The 22,077-nt window shown below is 41.2% G+C and overlaps 4 protein-coding genes across 4 annotated transcripts; 2 read left to right on the top strand and 2 right to left on the bottom strand.

Moving 5' to 3' along the window:
• Positions 1-82: 82 nt before the first annotated feature.
• cln5 (CLN5 lysosomal BMP synthase) lies at positions 83-4,437 on the bottom strand. The gene is made up of 4 exons (XM_004567998.3): positions 4,247-4,437; positions 2,856-3,030; positions 2,386-2,611; positions 83-1,903 (listed from the first exon to the last, which is right to left on the bottom strand). Exons 1-4 carry the CDS (start codon positions 4,348-4,350, stop codon positions 1,416-1,418), a joined length of 993 nt encoding a protein of 330 aa, XP_004568055.2. The 5' UTR covers positions 4,351-4,437; the 3' UTR covers positions 83-1,415.
• Positions 4,438-4,743: 306 nt separating this feature from the next.
• zgc:162944 (glutamine amidotransferase-like class 1 domain-containing protein 3, mitochondrial) lies at positions 4,744-10,468 on the top strand. Its single transcript, XM_004567996.6, has 4 exons — positions 4,744-4,984; positions 6,950-7,121; positions 7,276-7,474; positions 9,860-10,468. The coding sequence occupies exons 1-4, from the start codon at positions 4,790-4,792 to the stop codon at positions 10,053-10,055; spliced, it is 762 nt and encodes a 253-aa protein (XP_004568053.1). The 5' UTR covers positions 4,744-4,789; the 3' UTR covers positions 10,056-10,468.
• Positions 10,340-12,951, bottom strand: acod1 (aconitate decarboxylase 1). Its single transcript, XM_004567997.6, has 5 exons — positions 12,921-12,951; positions 12,585-12,746; positions 12,057-12,146; positions 11,755-11,954; positions 10,340-11,418 (listed from the first exon to the last, which is right to left on the bottom strand). Exons 1-5 carry the CDS (start codon positions 12,930-12,932, stop codon positions 10,461-10,463), a joined length of 1,422 nt encoding a protein of 473 aa, XP_004568054.2. The 5' UTR covers positions 12,933-12,951; the 3' UTR covers positions 10,340-10,460.
• Positions 12,952-16,559: 3,608 nt separating this feature from the next.
• kctd12.1 (potassium channel tetramerisation domain containing 12.1) lies at positions 16,560-18,172 on the top strand. The gene has a single exon (XM_012923748.3). It carries the CDS (start codon positions 16,748-16,750, stop codon positions 17,612-17,614), a length of 867 nt encoding a protein of 288 aa, XP_012779202.1. The 5' UTR covers positions 16,560-16,747; the 3' UTR covers positions 17,615-18,172.
• The last annotated feature ends 3,905 nt before the right edge of the window (positions 18,173-22,077 follow it).

The following is a 22,077-nucleotide window of genomic DNA, read 5'->3' as shown; positions in this document are numbered from 1 at the left end:
ATGCATTTGAGATGAGAAGATGTATGAGCAGTTTTCTTAAATTATTATTTCTTAAATAACAAGAAGAAATGAAGTAAAGGGGTGGGGTTGTACATGCATCTTTTATTTATCAAGAAGTCTCTTTTTCGTCATCATATGTCCAAAAATAACAGGAAAATGCAGATTTCTGTCAAATAAGCTAACCCAGAAGCCCTGCTTTTACTGTGTGTGGACTGATCGCACTTAAACATGTAGTCAACCCACAAACGCCACTTCTCGGCCAGGAAAAGTCCTGCTAAATGTTTCCGAACATTTAAACACTGGAAAGTCCAGAAGTGCTGTTTTTTTTTTTTTTTTTTTTTTTTTTTTTTTTTTAAACTGGTATTACGAACACAGAATGTTATGAAGCAGGAAATGCACTCAGCAGATCTGTACATAATGCTCCTTGGTGAGAAATACTGAATTGAAATTATTTTGTCTTGAAGAAAGTGAGGTTTTATCCTTTATGATTGAAACCTTTCGAACAGCTACAGTTGTGTGGAAACTTTTCACAGGACTCAGGTCCTCCAAAAAACTAAGTACACCCTGAATGCTTCCATAGGAATTAAGTAGCAGCTAGGTGATGCTAATCAAATGCACTTGATTAACTGATTAACATCAGCAAGTGTGAGCAGCTCTTCTTTCTAAAAAGAATATGACAGCATGACTTAGCTTTGCAAAGTTGCATCAGAACAAACCACAGGAGTTCTGCAACAATGTCCTTTGGACAGATAAGACCAAAGCGGCCATAATGCACAGCACCGTGTTATCAGCATAAATCTTTCATACCAGCTGTCAAGCACGGTGGTGGAGGGGTGATGATTTGGGCTTGTTTTGCAGCCACAGTACCTGAGGACCTTGCAGTCATTGAGCCAACCATGTACTCTGTATACTAAAGTATTCTAGTGACAAATGTGAGGCCATCTGACTAGAATATAAGCTAAAGCTTGGCTGAAATTGCATACTCCAAGTGGACAGAGATCTCAAGCACAGCAGCAAGTCTACAACGAAATAGCTGAATTTTTGTTGTTGTTGTTATTGTTATTATGACCGAGCCACAGTTCAGACATCAAGCTGATTAAAAGGCTACGCAGGACCTTAGGAAGGTTGTGCACTGATGAATAATGTAATGATGCAGTAATGTAACGTATATGTAAGTCATATAGAAAACAATGACTAGTTACTTCTGCAAGCCACTGAATCGTGGGGTGTATTTAGCTTTTGAAGGACTTCATAGTCACGTGACAACTTAGTTGAAACGTTTTTTCTTGCCTGCCATTTCCAAATAGAAGAAAAAAATTAACCATTCATTGAAGTTTATGTTAATATTGTTGTCATTAGCCTTTCAGCTAATACTATTTACCAATAAAATAAAAAATTAGTAGTCAAATGGGATTTTAAGGCAAAGGCACTTCTTCATATGTAATCCGCACATATGGAGGTTTCATTGGCAGATGCCAGTACTCAAAGTTGTAGTAGAGATAGAAGCTCCTTTCCAACACGACCGTCTCAAAAGCCTCCAGCAGACTGATCATGGCATCTGCAAATGTCTGGTGTGGCCTAAATGTGTGGTAAAATTTACAGATGTCCAATGCCAGATTTTTCAGAGCAGGCTGTCCGAAAATGGCGCTGTCATTGCCGAGGTACGTGGGCTCTCCGCTGTACAGGTAGATCTTGGTGTAGTTGGTCTGTGATCGGCTGGATAGTTTGGCTCCCAGCTCTGTAAGCTTCCTGTATGTGCGGTGGACAAACTGGGAACAGTCATAGGATTCGAACCACACCGTGGCGTTGGGGCTGGGGTCAGACCGAACTGCCCACGTCTCGTAGTAGATCCCAGTCTCGTTGTCCTCCTGCACCCAGCGGGCCATGTCGTTGAACTGCTGCCCTGGAGAATTAAAGAAAAACATGTTAATACCAGAAAAAAAAATGGGTGTGAAGCAGAAAGTCCAAGAAGACAAGAGTGTAAAAAACATTTTATATGTTCGAGGCATTTAATTCTTGGATGTGCTCTAGCTCTCCCTGGACAAGACAAGCTATCAGTCACAAAACCAGAACTGCCTGTTTTGGGTTTTGGAAGCTATCCAGGGCCTCCTGAAGCCAGTGAAACAGTCAATGCAGAATTTCTGTTTCAACATGCTGTCTTTCTACAGTTTTCATGATTACCAAGTACCCTGGATGTGTATCTGACTCAATACAAAGTACAAATTTTGTAGTTTTACAACTACAAAAGCAAAATAAGCTGTTTCAGGGTCATGCTCTGCAGGATATATTTGTAGTAAAATCCACATTATCACCAGTCATATCCACTGATGATGTAACATATCTAGTTTTATCTCGGCTTCTCTGTGCACAGATGTCAAGTCTTACCTGTGATTACTCCAATTTTCTCTAAGGTGCCATTCTGTGACCAGTGTAAATCATCAATGCCTTCAAAGAAGCAGGCAGCTCCCTGGTTGCACCAGAAAGGTGCGTACATGTCTTGTCTGAGGTGAGGAAAAGTGCAGTTGCCCAGCTGAAACAGCTCGTACCACTCCATGGTGTAGTTGGTTCCTGTCTCTGCACTGCTGAACCCAACAGCATCATGCATGATGTGCTGTAAAGAGAACAGAAACATACTCTGGTTTTATGTATGTGTGTGTGTTTCTATGAATAATGTAGCTGCAGCTTCACTTCTGTTTTAACAGAGGGAGTATTTTTATTAGCCAGAACACAGCGGCCCCTTCACTTCTGTTTTAGAGAATAAAATATTAAATACGAAAAGAACAATGTGCCCTGGTGCTTTTTGCTTTATCCCTGACTTGTAAAAAGACATTTCAGAATTCAAATTACACACTTACAAACTTTCCCAGCAAACTTCCATACTTGAATTCCCACACTGGAGTCTGCAGCCGATACACCGAGATGGTGTCGCTGTCTCTCATGTAGGGAATCCGTCCATCTGGGTCTCCGGTGGGGCAGAACGGATAGAGAGCTTGACAGTAAGAGTCCACATCAGGCCGACGATCGAAACGCCTGTGGGTGACATGAGACACGTCAGATGGTTGGTCAAGGTTAAAGTCACTGCGAGCCCAAAGCTACTTCATGTTGCTCTACAAAAATGAGCATATTATCCTAAATAATATGTTATTTAGGATAATATTTCAACTCAAATATGAACTAGCTGTGACACTGTTTTAATTTATACTAAAATGTAAATAAAATTATGTTATAATTTGCAAACCTCAAAAAAAAAATGTATTCACAATACAACTTAGAAAATATATCAGACGTAACTGACAAGACTGTACCAATTTAGGAAAAAAAAATTGGGATGGGGGCAACAAAAGGGTGGAAAAATAGGTTAACAGCTGGAAGAACATTTCGCAGCTAATTAGGTTAAATGGCAACAAGTCAGTAACATAATCGGGTCAAAAAGAGCTTCTTAGAGAAAAGTAAAGACGGGGAAAGGTTCACCAATCCCCAAAACAAGGCGTCTACAAATTGGGAACATTTTCAGAATAATGTTCCTTAGTGTAAATTCAAACTTTCAATCAACAACACACAATATCATCCAAAGATTTGGAGAATCTGTAGAAATCTCTGTGCACAAACACCAAGGTCAAAACTCAATACTGAAGCACTGCATTAAAAACAGGCATGATTCTTTCATGGAAATCACTGCACGGGCTCAGGAACACTTCCAGAAATGCATGTCTGTATCACCATACCATCCACAAATGCAGGTTAAAGTGTAGAAACAGCCAGAAATGCAGCAAAAATTTCTGGCACATCCACTTTAGATGAACTGCTGCCTGCTGATGACAGAAGGTCACAGAGCCATTACATACATTTTTGTGGCGCGTTTTTGGAAATGTATGAAACCCACTCCACTAATTCTGCTGCACAACTGAGATACTCCAAATTCCAACATTTTTAAGTCACGTGAACGTACCACGAATACTTCCTCGGGTTGCTGTCTAAAACAAGGCTTTATTGGGACAACAAGAACACACAAAATCACAAAATGTCTTCTTAACATGTCAGTGAACGTGTAACATCGGAACAGACACGCTTTCTAGGAAAAAAACATAAAAGTTGCGAACTTTGTACTGATCAAAACGGACTAAGCGACCATTCGTAATTGAAAACGAGGTTTATTTGATCGTCTTTTCCAGTTTTCTTCATTATCTGTCACATGATTTAACGCTAAAGAGCGGAGTGAACGTGGAAAGGTGTGCGGTCTTTATACCTGTAGGGTACGGGCCACTTCTGCTGTCCATTAATCCTGAACTGAGCGACGACGTGCAGAAAGAGGAGCAGTTTGAATCCCAGAACGACCTCCGTGTAAAACATGTCAAGGCCGTAAAAAAAACAGCAGTTACGAAGAGGACTATCTTCCCATGACTCACCGCCTCTAACTTCCTCATTACAGATCACATGGTTTTGTTGATGATACCAAATCACATGACCACACCAGACAAGAATATGGGGCGCCGTTTGTAAACTGAAACACGCTGAAATTAATGGCAATTTTTCCACATTTAGCTAAAAACCTTTCTAAAACATGTTTTTTGAGTCATGTTTTTTTTTTTTACAATATTTACCTAAATATTTGTAACCTTTATATTTAAAACACAGTTTTAGCAGTTCAATCTAAGTATTACTCAATTATTAAAAAGCTGTAGTGCTCAGGTGAGGACACACGATGGCGTAAGAGGGCGCGTCAAACTACTTTTTAAAGCGCAGAAGAAGAAGCGGCATCCGGGGGCGTTTTGTCCGCTGACAGTCCGCCATGCTCAGTCTTCTGCAGCACTGTGGTCGCAACTTACTGACAGCTAGGACCCTCCAGACCGTGAGCAGCAGTTATTATTCAGCGCAGATGGGCAAACGCGTGGCTGTGGTGCTGGCGGGCTGCGGCGTCTATGACGGCAGCGAGATCCACGAGGCCTCCGCTGTTTTGGTCCATCTGAGCAGAGGGGGTGCGACTGTAAGTGTGACACGCTGATTTTATCTGCCGCTGCCCCTGGAGGGAACACATCAGAAATGTTCATTAGCTTCCAGTTTGTCCGCTTCCACTTCTCCGTGCTGGGCAGTTTCTACGATTTTTGCACTTTTTATTTGCAGTCCGACCCGTGAGCGTCCTTTGACCTCTACCTGTTAACCAGACTGCGCACAGTGACACGAACAGCCTTGCAGAATGTTTTGTGCAAACTGCTGAATAATAAACGACTGAAATGCACCGAAGTATTTAAAGTTCCTTAACCTCAACAGTTATCTGCCCCCAAGAAAAAAAAACACCCAACTCTTAGTAAAGCTTATCTGGTCCGCCATGTTTATTTATTTATTTTTTGCCAGTAAGTATGGTGTGCTATTATTTGTGTAGTAAATGTTTCAAGCTGTGTTGGGTCTTTTAGAGTAATTGCTGAGGGAAAATGCTGCACTCTGCTGAACAAACTGTGTCCTGACATAACAAGATTTTTGCTGCTGACACCATCATTTTCTCCATTATTCCCAGAGAAATTAAGTTTTCATATTTGACAAATGCACCAGTACTGATATATGTTTTATAGCCGATAACAGCCTTCACTGGTTAAGCAGGAAGGATGCCACATCTGAGTTTAATTGGTTGTTTCTTATAAGGCAACTCTTTCATTATTTGGACGTTTGAAAGGGTCCCTGAGGCAACCAGTTTGATCAGTATATGGTCCTGTCTGAGCTGCTGATGGGTAGCTTCAGTGAAATGTGAAGGCCCGTGTACTTTCAGCAGCTCTCTGTACCGGCCTTAAAGGAATGGTTTGTAAAAGTCCAGAAAACGGGCCCAGAGAGCGTGATAGTGTGTCCTTTTTCTTACCAGCAGTGCAAACCTCTAAATGGCCAAGTGACTTTTCCAAGCCTTTCAACTCTACCTATGTGTGCAGTTAAATCTGTTTATAAGTGTTGCAGTTTTGGCTGGAGCACTCTGAGGAAATTAATTCAAAAACGTATCACATTAACTTAGAGCCTCTGAGTGGAAGCATCCACCTGGTGTCTATTTAGCGCTCTGCATGTAGAGGTGCAAGCTGACCATGATGGGATTTTAATTTTATTTATGTTTTAATGAGACTTTTTTTTAGTTTTGAGGCTTGAGGCGTTTCTTAATTTCTGTTAGTAATATAACCAATCGTAACCCTCCAGCTGGACTAATCAGTCACCAAAGCAACTGGTCAGGCATATCTCATAACAGAAATTTTTGTCCTGCCTATTAAAAGGTTTGGTGCTCTTCAAAGAGCCACCAGTAACAGAAAAGCACACATACTTCAGGTAACCCTCTATAAGACATGCATTGAAACACTTTCTTCCCTCGTGTGTTAGGACTTCTGTTTAGTAATACTAAGTGGTTACAACTATTAATATCACTATATTATTGTTATTACTACTTTGATTGGTGTTAGAGAATTTCTCAATTATGCAACATGTCTTATTACTGCACATTACAAGTTGCTACCTTGTTACAAATTGCACTCCTTAGAGTCCATACCTCATATTTACCCTACATATTTAAGGACCTAGCTAACCCCTCACAACAACAATGGTAGATAAATGTTTAAAAACAGAGCTGCCTTCATCCCGTGAAAGATTTCTCTTTTTTCCTCAAGGACAGAAATGACAGTTGGGACTGGAAATTTTCTCAAATTCGTCTTACAAAGTTTCATTTTTCAGGAATTAACATGGAATGACCCAGACACATGTCTCAAGCTTACAAGAGTAGTCATCAGTCAAAGGTCCACTATGAGTCAGGGAAAGTGTTGCGAAATGCAGATATTCTTAGGTTTTGAAATGCTGCTCTGACAGAAGTTCTGTTGAGTTAGCTTCAAGAATTGTGATGTTAACAATCATTATTAGTTGCCTGGTGTGCTTTTTTTTTTGTTTTTTTTGTTTTTGAACTCGTCTCTGCTGCTTTTATCACCTCCAGGTGAACATGTTCGCACCCAATATTGACCAGATGCATGTGGTAGATCACCTGAAAGGTGCGCCTTCTCAGGAAAAGAGGAATGTGCTGGTGGAGAGCGCAAGGCTGGCCCGTGGAAACATCCAGGATCTGTCTAAGCTCAGCGTGAAAGAGCACGAGGCTGTTATTTTCCCAGGTTTGTGTTCATATGTATTTCGCTGGTACAATCGAAGCCTACAGAAAAAAGATGTTGGGAAGGTCTGAGTAAGGTCGAAACTGAAGTTTGTATTTCTGGCTTATGTACATCCAGACATTAATCACACCTCTTCCTCATTTTTGGTGTTTTACAGGCGGCTTTGGAGCTGCGAAGAATCTCTGTACGTGGGCAGTGCAGGGCAAGGACTGCTCTGTAAATGACGAGGTCAAGGCTGCTCTGCAGGCGTTCCACAGCGAAGGCAAACCCATCGGCCTCTGCTGCATCTCACCTGTGCTGGCTGCCAAAGTGATCCCTGGGTGCGAGGTCACCGTCGGCATCGAAAAGGACGACAAGTGAGAAATGCAACATGGACTTCCTTGTTTGCGTTCTAAGTTTGGACTTTTAAATGCTGCAATTGTTGTGTGCAAACTAGAGCAGGGCGATATGGCCAAAAATATTTATCACGATATATATTTGAAAATTTGCGATAACGATATAACTGACGATATAATTGATGCGAGACAAAATACAGCTCCACAACATTACTAGCGCAAAAAGACAACCTTCCATTTATTTTCACTTAAACAAGAAGCTGGTTTTTATGTACATTAAAGCTTTATAAAAATGTAACAGTGCAAATGCAAATTCCTTGCTGAAAGTTTAACCAAAAGGCATTTCCAGTAGAAATGGGCTGACATATCCTGAGCATAACCATGTATAATATCCACTGAAGTTAAAAAGAGGTGCTTTGCAACATTAAACTGCAGTGTGCAGTATGTATTTTTCGGACCATAAGGTGCACGGGATTATAAGGCACATTAAGCGAAACAAAGCAGTCAGATAAATCAAACTTTATTAAACTCATTCTTCTTGCTTCCTCCACTTCTGTACCATTGATTCATTAATGTTGAATTCTCTGGCAGCTGCTCTATTCCCATGTTGTTGCAGTATATTAATGACTAACCTCGTATTGTGGATGGATTATCTCAGTTGTTCTCCTGACTGAAGTTTGGTCCGTTTACAGCATCCTGCCATGCGATTGCATTTGTCTCTAACCATGAAGAACCTTCACGTTAACTTTTATAAGTGGAAAAGTGTTAGTGTTCGTCCTCCAGCTTCACTGTTTATGTTATGCTAACATAGCTGTGTCGCTAGCGATCACGTAGCACATCATTATATACCAGCTAGCCCAACTTCAATAACCCTACAAACGTCACTGCTGTTTAGTTTCCTGTCTTCATTTATGTTGGAAGTGATAGCAGAGCTGTACGTTTGAATTTTTTCAGAAATCTCTCAGTCAGAACATGCAATATCATGCTTAGGTAACTAGCGAAACTAGCGAGCTAACTTCCGCTAGCTTCCTGCTAACTTCTAACTCCGTTAAATGTAATAACTTTTGTTTTCATGGATGCCTGGAAGTTAAACTTTATAGTTACACCTGGTAAAGCAGCAATGCTGATCGTTTTATTAAAGATGAAAGAATTTAGACAGTTTTTAACTCTCAGTGATGCTGCAGTGTTGTTTGACCTGAAGCATACTGAGTTTAGGACCCAGATTACTCCCAGATTTAAGAGCATCTTAGTCTGACAAATATGACAATAACAACGGCCGCTTGCATGTTCTGCAAAAAAATGTGCTTTGTTGTGTATCTGACGGACAAACACCAAACCAGTTCCACATCACGGAAGTTGCACCATTTTTACAAACCAATTCTGGTTCATCTGTTTCACTCAACAATCGGCCATGTGCGTATGAAAACAAAGGCACTGCGCATGCGCGTTTTACTCCCATTCTATCGCGATATTTCATTTTCCTATCGTTGCCTAACATTATACCGGTATTACCCTGAACGGTATAATATGGCCCAGCCCTAGTGCAAACAGTTGTTTCCAGAGACTACCACGTGCTGGGCGTGGGCTTGTTTACAGCCAGTCTGCCTGTCCTGTTGCACAATTTCTTCCTGTTTCCATGACAAATTAATTTGATTACAGTGTTAGATTTTTAAAAAAGGACTTAGGAGAGGATCCGTCTTTGTCAGAGTGGTGGCTGACTGACACTTGGACCAATTGATTGGTTGACAGATGTCAAAGCCAACAATCAGTTGAGATCATGATTTTGTTTACAGGCAAAATAATATTATAAAATTATTTTAAAAAATTAACAGAATAGAAGAAAAAATGTACCATGTAAACATTTAATCTGGCCGATGTCTTCTTGCAAGTGTGCTTTTACATAAATGTGGCTGATACCAGTAACCAATGCATGTTTCAGTAGATATCTGATTTGGATGCTAGTTATTTTTCCCCTTTGTGCTGGGTAAACAAAGGTCTTTCTTATAAAATATTGGCTGTTTTGAGTGATTTAGCTCTTCAACACACAGTCTTTGACCGTGTCTACATGCCTAAATGTTGCTGTAATGTGATTGGCAGATTAGATATTAGGTAGTTAATGAGTGAGACCCACTGGTGCACTGTGCAGGATGCTAAATATTTGATTGACAGGACAATCACTGGTGTGTTTGTGTAAATAGGAAGCAAAAACTGTTGGGTTCTTTCCATGTTAAGGTGGAAAGTCCCTCTGTAAATGCAGTTTGCAGGCATAATTGATGCATCTCCAAAACATATAAATAGAAATTTCCAGTTGTTAAAAGCAAAACCTCAAATGTTCCTAAGATGTTTGCAGAAATCTGCTTTGAGCAGCAAAACATTAAGTAGTGCCTCTTCTCCCCCACCTCTCAGGTATCCAGACACCGCTGACACTGCAGCGGCCATCAACCAGCTGGGCTGCAAGCACGTGAGCAAGGGCGTCGGCGAGAGCCACGTGGACGAAAAGAACAAGCTGGTCACCACCTGTGCCTTCATGTGCAACGCTCCGATCCACGAGATATTTGATGGAATCGGATCGATGGTCCAGGGCGTCCTGAAACTCGCCTGAGTGTAATCAGTAGAAGGTCGAAACAAGGAAAAGACTTTTGCAAGCTGTGCGGTAGATGTCTGCTGAGCTGGTTGCAGAATGGTGTTGAAGTGATTAAAAGCACTAAAAGATAAACTAGAGTAGCAGAACTGAGCTCCTTGTGAGCTGAATTTTTGAGTTTGCGTGTCAGTTTTACTGCTGCTGTCGTGGCTCCGCCCCACATCTGTCACATTTTAGAGAATCAGCTGCAGGTGAGGATAATGTTCTCAGAAACAAATAAATAAATAAACGAATACAAGAAAAAAGGTTCAGTTTATTTCTGACCACAGAAGAGAAAAAAGTATGTACAACATATTTACACGGTTATTATTTAATTCGTACTTTCTTGAAAAGAATACAAAGCTTCATATAAAGATATGTGTGTAATTACAAAATCCTCATTCTGTCCAGGTGCTCTTGATTACTTGTCATTCTCAGATATGAACCCAATATTGAGCAATCTGCCACCCTTTCAATGTTTCCTATAACATCAATGACCCCCTCCACTCCCACTGTGCACAGCACAGACGAAGCATTCACTCTGAACTTATCCACCAGGTGCTTCAGAGTCAGCGGCTTCCGCCAGTGGCCGTAGAAAGTGTCACATCTGGCTGTGTAGCTCGGCCCCTGGTGCGTCGCTATCTCGACCTCGCAGTACATCTTGTCAAAACTGGGCAGGTTATCTTCCGGCGTCTCCAAGCTGACTTTGCCCAGGAGCTCCTTCAGAGCGGATCGGCCGATTTGAGCGTCGCCGAAAGACGCCACGGTCACCTTGTTATCCAGCAGTGCGGTGCAGGCGTTGAACTGGAACGAGTGCCTGGCTTGGTGTTCTGTGGCAGGTAACGGGCAGTTAACGTACTTGGATGGAGGCACCCGAAGTGTGACATGCCGGATCTGGCTGAGGTCAAATTTGCCGACTGCGTTTTGGAGCTTTTCCCGGGCTGCTAGAGCTGCATCGACAACCCAGTGCATCCCGAGGTGAGCGGGGATGCGTTTGAATGCCACGTCCTGATCTTCCAGAATCCATTTATATGCTCTCACAGCAGAATCCGCCATAGCGGAGGGACTGTAGTCTTTGTAGTAAACACCAAGCCCTCTGTCCAAATCCAGTATGGCTGGATTTCCCTTCAGTCCTATCTGGGCCAGCCGAGCGGCCTCTAGGCCTCCCCGAGCAGCGTTTCCAATGTGGAGAGGTTTGGTCTGTGTGGCAGCGTTGGCTAAAGGCGCCCCAGCAGAGGAGGCTGCTATGGCAAGAGCATGAATGCACTGTTCAGGGGACAGACCGAGGAGCTTAGCCGAGGCTGCAGCGCTGCCCATCACTCCAACAACACTGGGAGGGTGGAATCTGAGAAGCAAAACAACAAGATTTACTCAAGCGTGACATAGTGATTCTGATTAACTGGAATCACTGCTTCATTAATCAAACAGTTCATATGTATTTTAATCATCAGTTTAGTCATTTTTAAAGGTTTTTGTGATTTCTCCTTATAAGGTATTTTCATGTGAGCACAAACCAGAATCCAGTCACCACATCCACCTCTGAAACCCAAAATGAAACCAAAACTGTTTTCTTGGCTTGACAGCACTAGGTACTGGTGAATCAAATGCTCTAGTCTTTCTAATCTAAATGAGCTGGAGAATAAATTTATTCCAGAGCTGAAAATATTTCCAAACTTGATACCTTTCAGGGATGTTGTAGGCTTCTTTGGAGAACCTCATCAGTCTGCCTTGAACTTCAATGCCAACATTGAAGGCTAGCAGGAGATCCAGACCAGAGGGCTGGCTGGGAAGTGTCTCTGCCAGGGCCAGCAGCGCAGGTAGGACGGCGCCCGAGGGATGAGTCGCAGGGTGCCAAGTGTCGTCAAAGTCCATGGAGTGAACCTAATAGACAGTCAGGCAAAGACGTGATCAGGGATCGAAGCAGTGCTGGATCATAATTCCTGTTTTCTGCAGATTTTTGCTTTTGTAGAAATCCAAACTTACAGCGATGCCATTAACAAATGCAGCGTAATGAGGAGGCAGAATTATATCTGATTGACCCCAAACGCTGCTCCTTTCCCGCGATGTGAACAACTGGAGGCACATTAATATGAGTATAAATGACATATCAAAAATAGCAGCAGAAAGAAGATTCTAATCACAAACCGGACTATTAAAGAAGTGCAAGACTTGACTGGATAATCAGTCATCAACATGTTATGGAAAACAACTTAATAATTTGTCAAGATTGCAATCAGGGCACAAATGAAGCGAGTTAGTTAGCAGGACCGATCGTATGTAAAGGAAATCCACCGATGAGCAGAAGAGTATTTTAATTTCAGCTGCACAAACAACCTCTGATGAGCCCATATAAAGATTTTTATGTGATCACTGACAATAGATACAAAGTACTCATGTATTACTAGTTACTGTGTAGAATTAAATGAGCATCTTCTACATCTACCCACATCATAAGCAAATATTTGTCAGCAGTTGTTTTTGCAGTTATAGGGTAAATGCAGTTCACTGTACCTGACTGTACTTCAGAGCCTTATTGAAGACAGCTGTTCTGGTTCCTAATAGTCCGACACCGAGGGTGTCCAGCATCATCCTTTTGCTCCTGTTAATCACACCATCTGTCAGCTGTGAGGTGTTGAGGGCATGGATCCCAGCTCCAAAGCTCTCTGTGATACCCTGAAAAACATTCCACGGGGCTAGTCAGTTCAAATCATGCAGACCTCCAGAGAAGGTGCAGCTTATTGTGGCTATAATCAAGTTAAGATGCTAAGCTATACTGCAGGTCACCAAAAGCCAAAAATACTTTCCAAAAGGTGCCTTTATTAAAGCTCATACAGCAACCAACAGTACCTTGCGAAGCATTGTTCAGTCTTCACAAGCTCTTCAAGTGACTAAACATCCAAGCATAGCTGGCTTTTATAATTACTCTGTCTGAGGGCTGGACTGCCAAATTTCCAAAGTGGCTAAAAACCCACTAGGATGAGAAGTGGGAACTTTCGCAATGACTCAATGCTGTCTTTTCATTTATGCTGGTTGCCAGTGCACTGGGGAGTCTGCACAATCTGCACACAACAAAATCTTGTGACAGCTGATTTTGAAATTGACAACATTTTCTGTGTTTTAGTTTTCTGTGTTTTAGTAGGCACACATGATTCAATCACACGACTTAAAATAAAATGTTGCCCCTAAAACTGTAAGACTGCTAAACTCGATCCCACAGTAACTATATTCATCCTACATATGCAATTTTCTTCTGTCCAATTCAATCTCCTGCTCCTCTGGACACACACCCTTATGTACACTTTATAACTCACAATGTAAATAACTTGTGCAAGTGCACTGATCTACTGCTCAGACTCATCTTATCAGCCCTCAGATATATGCATTACATATACATAAACTCATGTTCAGTCCAAACATGCAATATGCTTATTCTTGTGTCCAATCTTACAATTCAATTCAATTTTATTTATACAGCGCCAAATCACAACAACAGCCACCTCAAGGCGCTTTATAATGTAAGGTAGACCCTACAATAATACATACAGGGAAAAACCCAACAATTGTGGGTTATATATTTATAGATGCATGTGTGTGTGTGTATATGCAGATATATACTGTATGTGAATATGTAGTTGTGCACATCCACACACATACACTAATTCAACTTTCATAATGGTGCCCAGTAATGGAAATTCATTGATGTGCAAGGGGAAGTTTATAAATGCAGAAATGAAATAGGTGAAAATCACGTGATAAAGAGTTTTTCATTTTCAGCCGCTGATTATTGAACCAAAAGCTGTGGCTTAAGTTTTATTGTTACCAGTCGCTCACAACTGCAAACCCCAAATCTCCATCTGGTCCAGTTTGCATATAAACGTGGGCTTATTAATGGTTATCACTGATTGTTATTTGTTTTCCGGGTAAACTCTGATGGTAAACCAAAGTCTTTGAAGAAATGAAAGTGAAACAAATTCATCCATTTCATGTAAAAATGAGGAAAACTTGGTTGTGTTTCTCTCTTTTCAAAAAGATTAGTTTACATGGAAGGGCTTAATTATGTAATTCCATAATGTGCTTCCTTTCCAGCTGCTCTTTTTGTATTATACAGATTAAGCTGATACACTATGTAACATTTTGCTCAGATTTGTGTAATTATGTCCAAGATAAAGCTGAATAAAACTTTCTACCTAACTAAATTAAAAAAAAAAAAAGATACTGTGCTCTTAAAAACTGCAATAACATAAAAATCTATAAGAACAAGGCTTTGGTGGATCACTCTCCCTGAGACAGGAGGTCCACGTGACTGTGACTCTAATGCTCCGTGCTTTCACAAAATGGTGCAACTTTGAAACTTCCTAAATGTCACCCATGGCCAAAATATCCCACAACACACACCCAAGAAAATCACCACCAGCAATATCATAAAAGAAGCAAAGCAAATATTGCACTGGATGATTATTAAATGTGTTTCTGGCATATTTTTGCTTGTAAGTGACTTAATGAGAACTTTAGTTTGTAGACAGAAAGTCAGTCATTTCATTACTATAGTTTAAGTTTAAGATTTGTAATAAGTTAGGGGTTATATTAATGTTTTATGCATCTATCTTGCATGTCACATAGTGCAATGTGACTGATTTCTCATGTATATGGCAAGAATTTTAGACACTACTTCCTCTATTGTAGCTTAAATGTTTTTTTATAGTGTTTGCCCATGATTGATGTCTGGATTTGTGTTCACTGACTGCTCTGCCTTCATGTAATTCTTGGGACTGTGTAAACAGCCTGCCATGTCTGATTCTCCTAAGATGTTGAAATTGAATGTGCCTTGTGTTGTTTTATGTCTGGCCCCCGAGACTGGCTCAGGTTTAGTATAACATGCTCCTGCACAACAATAAGCTGGTTCTCTGCCTAGATTACACTAGAATTACAGTTATCACTCCTTCTGTTTGGTTTTTCTCATTTTCTCATTTTGTTTAGAAAGTATACTTAGGTATCACAGGTTTGAATTTATTCTTTTAAAAAGGTTTTACTCAATTAATAAATTATACCCATCAGAACCTTTTATCTGTGACTCAACCCTCCCCACCTGGATCATTCATGTTACGTTCTTCCCCCTTCGGCTTGGGCTGCTCGGGTCATAGCACCACTTTAGAACCACTTTGTGAAAGAATAAAGTATGAAGTGGGATAGTAGTAGACCTGCATTGAAGGAATATGATGCAGTGCTGAAAACACTGATTAAGAACTGTTGTTTGAAACGACTAATTACAGTAATTCTTTCCTTCTTTAAATGGCTGTTAGAGAGCTCTCTCTCTCTCTCTCTCTCTCTCTCTGTGTGTGTGTGTGTGTGTGTGTGTGTGTAAGTTACTAATTAGCATTTAGAATTAGGTTAGGATGGTTAGACCTTAAAATTTAAAAAAAGCGATACAGTTTGTGTAATTTTGCTTCTGTACACCACCACAGTGGATTTTAAATCAGCATGTGATTACAGTGCAGACTTTCAGCTTAAATTAAAGTGGTGAAATAAAAGGACTGTATTAACTGTTTAGGAATTACAGCCATTTTTATACTTGGTTCCCCATTTCCAAAGGTTCAAAAGTGACTGGACATTTAAACATTAAACATTTAAACATTTTTCTTATTCGTCCACAACAAACTAAGACGTGGTGCTGATTTCAAGTGCTGACCTTTTTTGGGTATCTTGGAATGCTTGGTGTGAGGTAAATACAACTGAAGGAGGCCATTGTTAGGCTGAAAAATCAACCAATAACACAACAAAATAAGACAATAAAAAAGGAAGGCTCTAGTGAGCTCAGAAACGTGAAACAGCGTGGAACACAACAGAAGACAAAGGATGTGGATGACCACAGAATTCTTTCCCTGGTTAACAAAAACACCTTCAAAACATTTGGCCAAGTCAAGAACACTCTTGTGGAGATAGGCTTGTAGATTTCATGTAGGGATCGACTGCAAAAAATGTTCATCCAAGTGTTAACAAAGTTCCTTACATGTAAAATTATGCTAGCCTCTGAAAACAAATAACTGTGTATAAAAATGGCCATAATTTCTAAACACTTAATGTAACACTTTTGCGAAACCTCTTCAATTAAAGCTGAAAGTGTACACTTCAATCACATCTTAATTGTTAGATTTAAAATCCACTGTGATGAGATACAGTGACAAAACTCACTAACAAAATGTTATGGCCCTAACTGTAATTAATATGTGAGCATGCGCTGAATGCTGGCTGCATTTCCTTTGCAAATGCAATGGGTGTCACTATTTCCATATTTTCCAAACATCTTTTTAAGGGAATGACTTGGACCAGTTTCATAGTCTCTGGTTTGTGTGTGATCCTAATGGATTTGCATTCATTTGGAGAGAAAAAAAAACACCCACACATGCTGTAATTTTTATCACATCGGTATTTGCGTGCGCTACAAGGTCAGGAGGAAGGTGACGTTTCTGGTGGATACATAGATTCTCTCTCTCTGTGGATGAGGAGGGAGAGCAGCATTGGCACTCTTCACAGTCATTCAATAGTTAAATGTTAATTCAGCAGTCACCTCCCGGTACGCACGCACGCAGTAAGCCCAAGCTTCATAAACGAGCTGCTGCCGCTGTGGTGTCTCAGTGTTTCCACTGATTCCACATCAGTGAAGCAGCTCAGAGAAGATGGCACTGGCGGACACAGAGCGCGGAGTGTCCAGCTGCGGGGATTCGGGCGCCCAGTTTTCCGAGATCATCGAGCTGAATGTCGGCGGACAGGTTTATGTCACCAGACACAAAACTCTGATCGCCGTCCCAGACTCACTCTTGTGGAACATGTTCAGCAAGAAGTCACCAAAGGAGTTGGCGAGAGACAGCAAAGGGCGCTTCTTCTTGGACAGGGATGGGTTCTTGTTCCGCTACATCCTCGACTATCTCCGAGACCTCAACTTGGTCCTCCCGGACTACTTCCCCGAGAAAAGTCGGCTGCAGAGAGAGGCTGACTTTTTCCAGCTTCGGGACCTCGCAAAACGCCTCAATCCCCGGGTGAGTAAAGAGAATTCAATCAGCGAGGAGATCAGCCAGAGCGACACAGAAGACGGCGGGCAGCAGTGCGGCTCCTCCGGCGGCTTGGAGACTTTACGCACCATGTCTGTCAGCGGAGCCATGCGCTCCCCGTCTCTGGACTCTAGAAAGTCCGGCTACATCACGATAGGATACCGCGGCTCGTACACTATTGGCAGAGACATCCAAACCGATGCCAAGTTCAGGAGAGTGGCGCGCATCACAGTTTGCGGTAAGACCTCTCTGGCCAAAGAAGTGTTTGGGGACACGCTGAATGAGAGCAGAGACCCGGACAGGCCCCCTGAGAGATACACATCCCGGTACTATCTCAAGTATAATTTTCTAGAGCAGGCATTTGACAAGCTGACAGAAGCGGGATTCCACATGGTGGCCTGCAGCTCCACAGGCACCTGTGCCTACACCAGCAACGATCCCAATGAAGACAAAATTTGGACAAGCTACACTGAATACGTTTTCTGTCGGGAATAACCAACACCATTCGCGCCACATCCGTGTAAATATACCTACATTTCACACCACAGAGGAATGTCTTCGAAGAGTAGTGCAGTTTCTGTGCTGATTGGTGACTTTTGTTAAGGAGTGACTGTACCATATTGCTCCATTATTGCCAGAAATTAGACACAAAATGCTCCCTCATCCCCCAACAAATTATTTTACACACAAGACTTTGTTAAGATGGGTTGAAAAGATGAAGCTGTTCTGAGGTTCAAAGTGAGCAAAACTCAAAGCACTGCAAACATCATCTCCATCTCATAGAACTGCATGTCAATGTTTCAGTCATGTCTGACTCAGTGCTGTGTGAATTGAGTGGCATCCAGGAACAGACCAGCAGCAATTAGTATTCAGTGTCATTGTGACTTCTAGGCTTGCTCGAGCACTTGTTTGGCCAAGTTTTGTATTATCTAATAGGCTCTTATAGCAGTTCTATCACTGACACGATTGTACTTGTATGTGAAGTGTTGGTAGAGTTGTATTTGTTATAAACTTACTCATTACAAATAAAGTCTTCTAACTCTGTTATTCTCAGCCATTTGCCAGTCATCCTACCTTCCTTTTAATGTCTGCACAAAGATTACACAACAACAAAAATAGTGGCATTCACCTCTCTCCAACCTTTTAAACCATCCTCAGTGGGGGAATCAAAGAGTCAGCCTCAAAGAGAGATGCCCTACACAGAAATCTCACTCCGTCATCGCAGTGGAGCCGCCAGCTCGACAAAATTTGTCACACAGTTTTAACCCAGAAGCGACGTGTTACAGAGTAGTGTCTCTGCTTGTCATTGCACTCACGCATGACTTACAAAATCCTGACTCTGAACTTTCCTTGCCTCCCACTTATTGTATCACATTTGCAAACTTCCCTTATAAGGTGCTATGTGCTTCCCAGTAACCTTTGCCCTGTTATACCCCCCCCCCCCCCCCAAAAAAAAAAAAACAAAAACAAAAAACCAACAAACAAGCTCCACATCTGAAGAGACAAGCCTTTAAATATTGCAGGAGCATCCTTTTTTCCCTCCTACCTATCCATTTTGGTACACAATTTCATCAGCATGCAGCGTGGATGCAAATAGTGCAGCTGTGCACACATGATGTCATTATCATTTCAAGTGTAAATAATGAAAGGGTCCAGCTGCACACAAATAGGAGGGTTCAGTCCGCCAGGGACTGTGGATGAATGGAGATTCGATTGGTGTACCTCGGCTGTGGGGGACGGATTTTTTTTTTGACTGACCAGCGTACAGCCAGTCCTGGATTATACGTTTCATTCAAAACAGACATGTAAAAAAAAGTCCCCACATTCAAGGCCACGGGTAGGATTATAGGAAATCGGGGGCTTACAGAGTCACAGTCTCTGTAGGGGTCCGGGACATCCACCCAAAGGGAACATCTTTGCTAAATGCATCACTCTGCTTCAATTTGGTTCAAGAATGTTGGAGAAAGGTTCTTTTCATGAGGTTGACAATTTAGACATTACTGTTTGTATATAAATGGTTCATAATAAATGCACTCTTAAAGATAATTATGCAGACAGGCTTTTCCATTTATGTAATTTTGTCTTTTCCTGTGTGACATTTAGATGTGTCACATCAGGAAAGGAACAGGTGACAAAAACAAAAGATGGCTCATGCAGGCTTTCTCTTGTGGCTCGCTGAGATACTGAACCAAGAGGTCATTTTTGTTATTAGCAATATCTCAACCTTTCCTACCGTAAGATATCTTGAGCACTTTTACTAAGTTAGCTTTACCTTTGCATGCACACCGGCTCACAGCTAAATTGGAAATGTTTGCGAATAAGCATGTGCATCCACCCCCAGTGTCTAAAAATACACTCCAGATATAACAAAGTAACACCGACTTAAATTCAGACCTGGCAAGTTAATCTGAAAAGAACAAATTCATTAAAAGAGAAGAAAAGATGGTGATATTATCAGAGCTCATAAGCAATGTTTATAGTGATGTTTGCTTGGCTGATACCAGTTTAGCTGCCCTATATTGTATGTCTCCTAAGTTAAGCCTGAGAGCCAAGTGATAGATACTTTACTTTGAACCATTTGTTATGAGTTATTCAACAAAGAAATCAGTGTAAATTAGGGAGAAATGATGCTGCACTCACACAGAGGACAAAGACATTAGGGAAAAATAAAGTCTCTCTTCCTAGGCTCAGTTAAGAAAAGAAAAAAGAAAGGAAAAATATGTGTGTGTTTGGGTGTGTGGAGCCAGAACGGAAACCGAGTCAGAAAAGAGCCATTAGCCCAGCGGAGACTAGTGAAGAAACGCTTCCATTTCAATTAATATTGTACAATCCTGTTCAGAAGGATAACTTTTCACATGTTATCACCCTTGAGAGGAAATTATGCCAGACCAGGAGTTTTTGAGGAGCAGTGTCCTACAGAACACGATAGCAGCTTTGCAACCCAGGCTCATTTTTAAGCGTAACGCTATCCATACTGCATGAAATCCAATCATATCTGTTGATTATTTACAGCTGGATGAACAGACGAGGGACGAGGCAGCCCGAATGAATGTGTGACATACCACAGCAATAACAGCTGCAGTTACTGGGACAAATTTTCACACACAATGTTATATAACTTACTACTGTGACTAAGATATTGTTACACAGCTGCATAAATGTAAATTATTTGGCTAAAAAAAGAATCATTTTTGTTTTAAATGATTTAGTTCCATCCTGGAATACAAAGAAGTCTTGGAAATCTTGGATGAAATGGTCAGGGCACACGAAAGATGTCTCATAAGATATGACCGCATTATCTGATACTAGTTATAAACATTCATGTGCTTTGAATTTGAATAAAGCTCACGCGGACCCTCGCATGGGTGAGTTCTGACTAATAAACAAATCTGGGAAAAGAGGTCAAGAGCTTATATTGAATTTCTTTCATGTTGTTTTTTCTCATTTTTTCTGGGAAGTTGAAACACACCACGCTAATAACTGCTCTGAAGTTGGGAAACACCCTGGATCAGTCAGCCATTCGTCATGGAGCTCTGCATAAAAACAATGATGGATTCACACCCACATTTACACACGGTGCAGCGCGAGCAATTTAGAGACTCCACAACACTTGCATGCCCAGGGGCCGTGGGTGGAAACCCACTCGGACATGTGCGGCAAACGATGTTATTCACTGCTACGCCAATCATTCAAGCTGTTGCAGCACGTGCACACCCAGCCCCACTCTGCACTTTGATACATTTTAGACAGAGAGCATAATTTTGCAATTCCCGAGAGAGGGCTCTTAGCTGCAATTTGAATTAAATGATAAGAAATCACAAAAGAGAGTCTTTTAGGACAGTTTTCACTAGTCTCCACTGTAATACAATACCCTATGCTGCTTTAGATTCTGGTAATGCTTCATTCAGGCTAGAGACAAAGTCATTTTAGTATTTTGTTACAAATTTTTAAAGGGTCATTATTAAACACAGAAGTCAGAAATCTAAAAGCGTTGCTCTGACTGTACTTTTCTTATTAACTCTAAATACATGAGAGAAAAGTGAAGAAACAACAGAAGGGGATGAAGACAATGATTCTACTTGGTGCTGCACTGGGGCAATAAATAAAGGCATGATGAGAACAATATGCAGTACTGTATGATGTATGAGATGGTAAACATGAATGACAGATACTGAGGAGGACACGTCCCATGAATGTGCTACCTTTCAGCGATGTCAAAATGAAATAAATGGGCCTTCAGGTTTTTCCCTGTGAGTGATGAGTGGATAACAGAGAACGAAGAAGGAAGGTCAGAGATTGAGTCAGGTGGCAGGTCAGCCACAGAGATATATGACTTTGGACTGTCAGAGATCATTAGTGCTCTTTCCTTTCTAACACACTTTCTTGTTATATTTGCTGTTCTCTCTCCGTTCAGCTTCCTGATATGAACCTCAGCAGATTGCTTGCATCTCCCCGGGACGCCTCCTCAATCGCTTTAGATCAAAGTCGGTTTCATTAGCACATCACAAACCTAACTCTGGACAACGGGCTTCATTATTCTAATTCAGCAAAACATTTTAAACTTGACTTCACAACGGGGGGATACGGATCCGTCGGGGCTCACAGGAGAATAGCGCTCCCTGCTATGTGAAATCATAACAGTGTAGCGTTTCACAAGGCTTTTGGAGAACTCAAGAGAAAGGGAAAAATCTACAAGTGAGTGCAGAAATAAATGATTAATTAAAAGCACTAGCAGCTTTCTTTTTTAACCAGAGCTTCTGAAGTCCACTTAAATGCTGCAGTGCTTTTTTTCTGCAGTGAAAGAAGAAGCTTTTTTCTTCCCATAAAAATGAAACATTTAATTTTGCTCAGTGTCTTTTCTACTGAGCACAAACAGAAAATAGAGGCATTCAAAATCTGCATGAGTAACAAAATAGAAATCTAAATGCATGCGTCTACTTGTTTACATAGACACTCAC

Source organism: Maylandia zebra, linkage group LG16, assembly GCF_041146795.1.
Source record: "Maylandia zebra isolate NMK-2024a linkage group LG16, Mzebra_GT3a, whole genome shotgun sequence".
In the NCBI taxonomy this organism is placed as follows: domain Eukaryota; kingdom Metazoa; phylum Chordata; class Actinopteri; order Cichliformes; family Cichlidae; genus Maylandia; species Maylandia zebra.
This window is presented reverse-complemented; position numbering and strand designations above follow the sequence as displayed.

What these genes read in the sequence shown, in the direction of transcription:
- kctd12.1 (XM_012923748.3), top strand. Translation starts at nt 16,748, where the DNA reads ATGGCACTGGCGGACACAGAGCGCGGAGTGTCCAGCTGCGGGGATTCG.
- acod1 (XM_004567997.6), bottom strand. An exon ending in CATTTGTTAATGGCATCGCT is followed by an intron (nt 11,955 to 12,056) that starts GTAAGTTTGGAT and finishes ACTGTCTATTAG; the next exon opens with GTTCACTCCATGGACTTTGA. An exon ending in GCCTACAACATCCCTGAAAG is followed by an intron (nt 11,419 to 11,754) that starts GTATCAAGTTTG and finishes TTTGCTTCTCAG; the next exon opens with ATTCCACCCTCCCAGTGTTG.
- zgc:162944 (XM_004567996.6), top strand. Translation starts at nt 4,790, where the DNA reads ATGCTCAGTCTTCTGCAGCACTGTGGTCGCAACTTACTGACAGCTAGG. An exon ending in TGAGCAGAGGGGGTGCGACT is followed by an intron (nt 4,985 to 6,949) that starts GTAAGTGTGACA and finishes TATCACCTCCAG; the next exon opens with GTGAACATGTTCGCACCCAA. An exon ending in CGAGGCTGTTATTTTCCCAG is followed by an intron (nt 7,122 to 7,275) that starts GTTTGTGTTCAT and finishes GGTGTTTTACAG; the next exon opens with GCGGCTTTGGAGCTGCGAAG.
- cln5 (XM_004567998.3), bottom strand. Translation starts at nt 4,350, where the DNA reads ATGTTTTACACGGAGGTCGTTCTGGGATTCAAACTGCTCCTCTTTCTG. An exon ending in AAGTGGCCCGTACCCTACAG is followed by an intron (nt 3,031 to 4,246) that starts GTATAAAGACCG and finishes TGTCACCCACAG; the next exon opens with GCGTTTCGATCGTCGGCCTG. An exon ending in GAAAATTGGAGTAATCACAG is followed by an intron (nt 1,904 to 2,385) that starts GTAAGACTTGAC and finishes TTAATTCTCCAG; the next exon opens with GGCAGCAGTTCAACGACATG.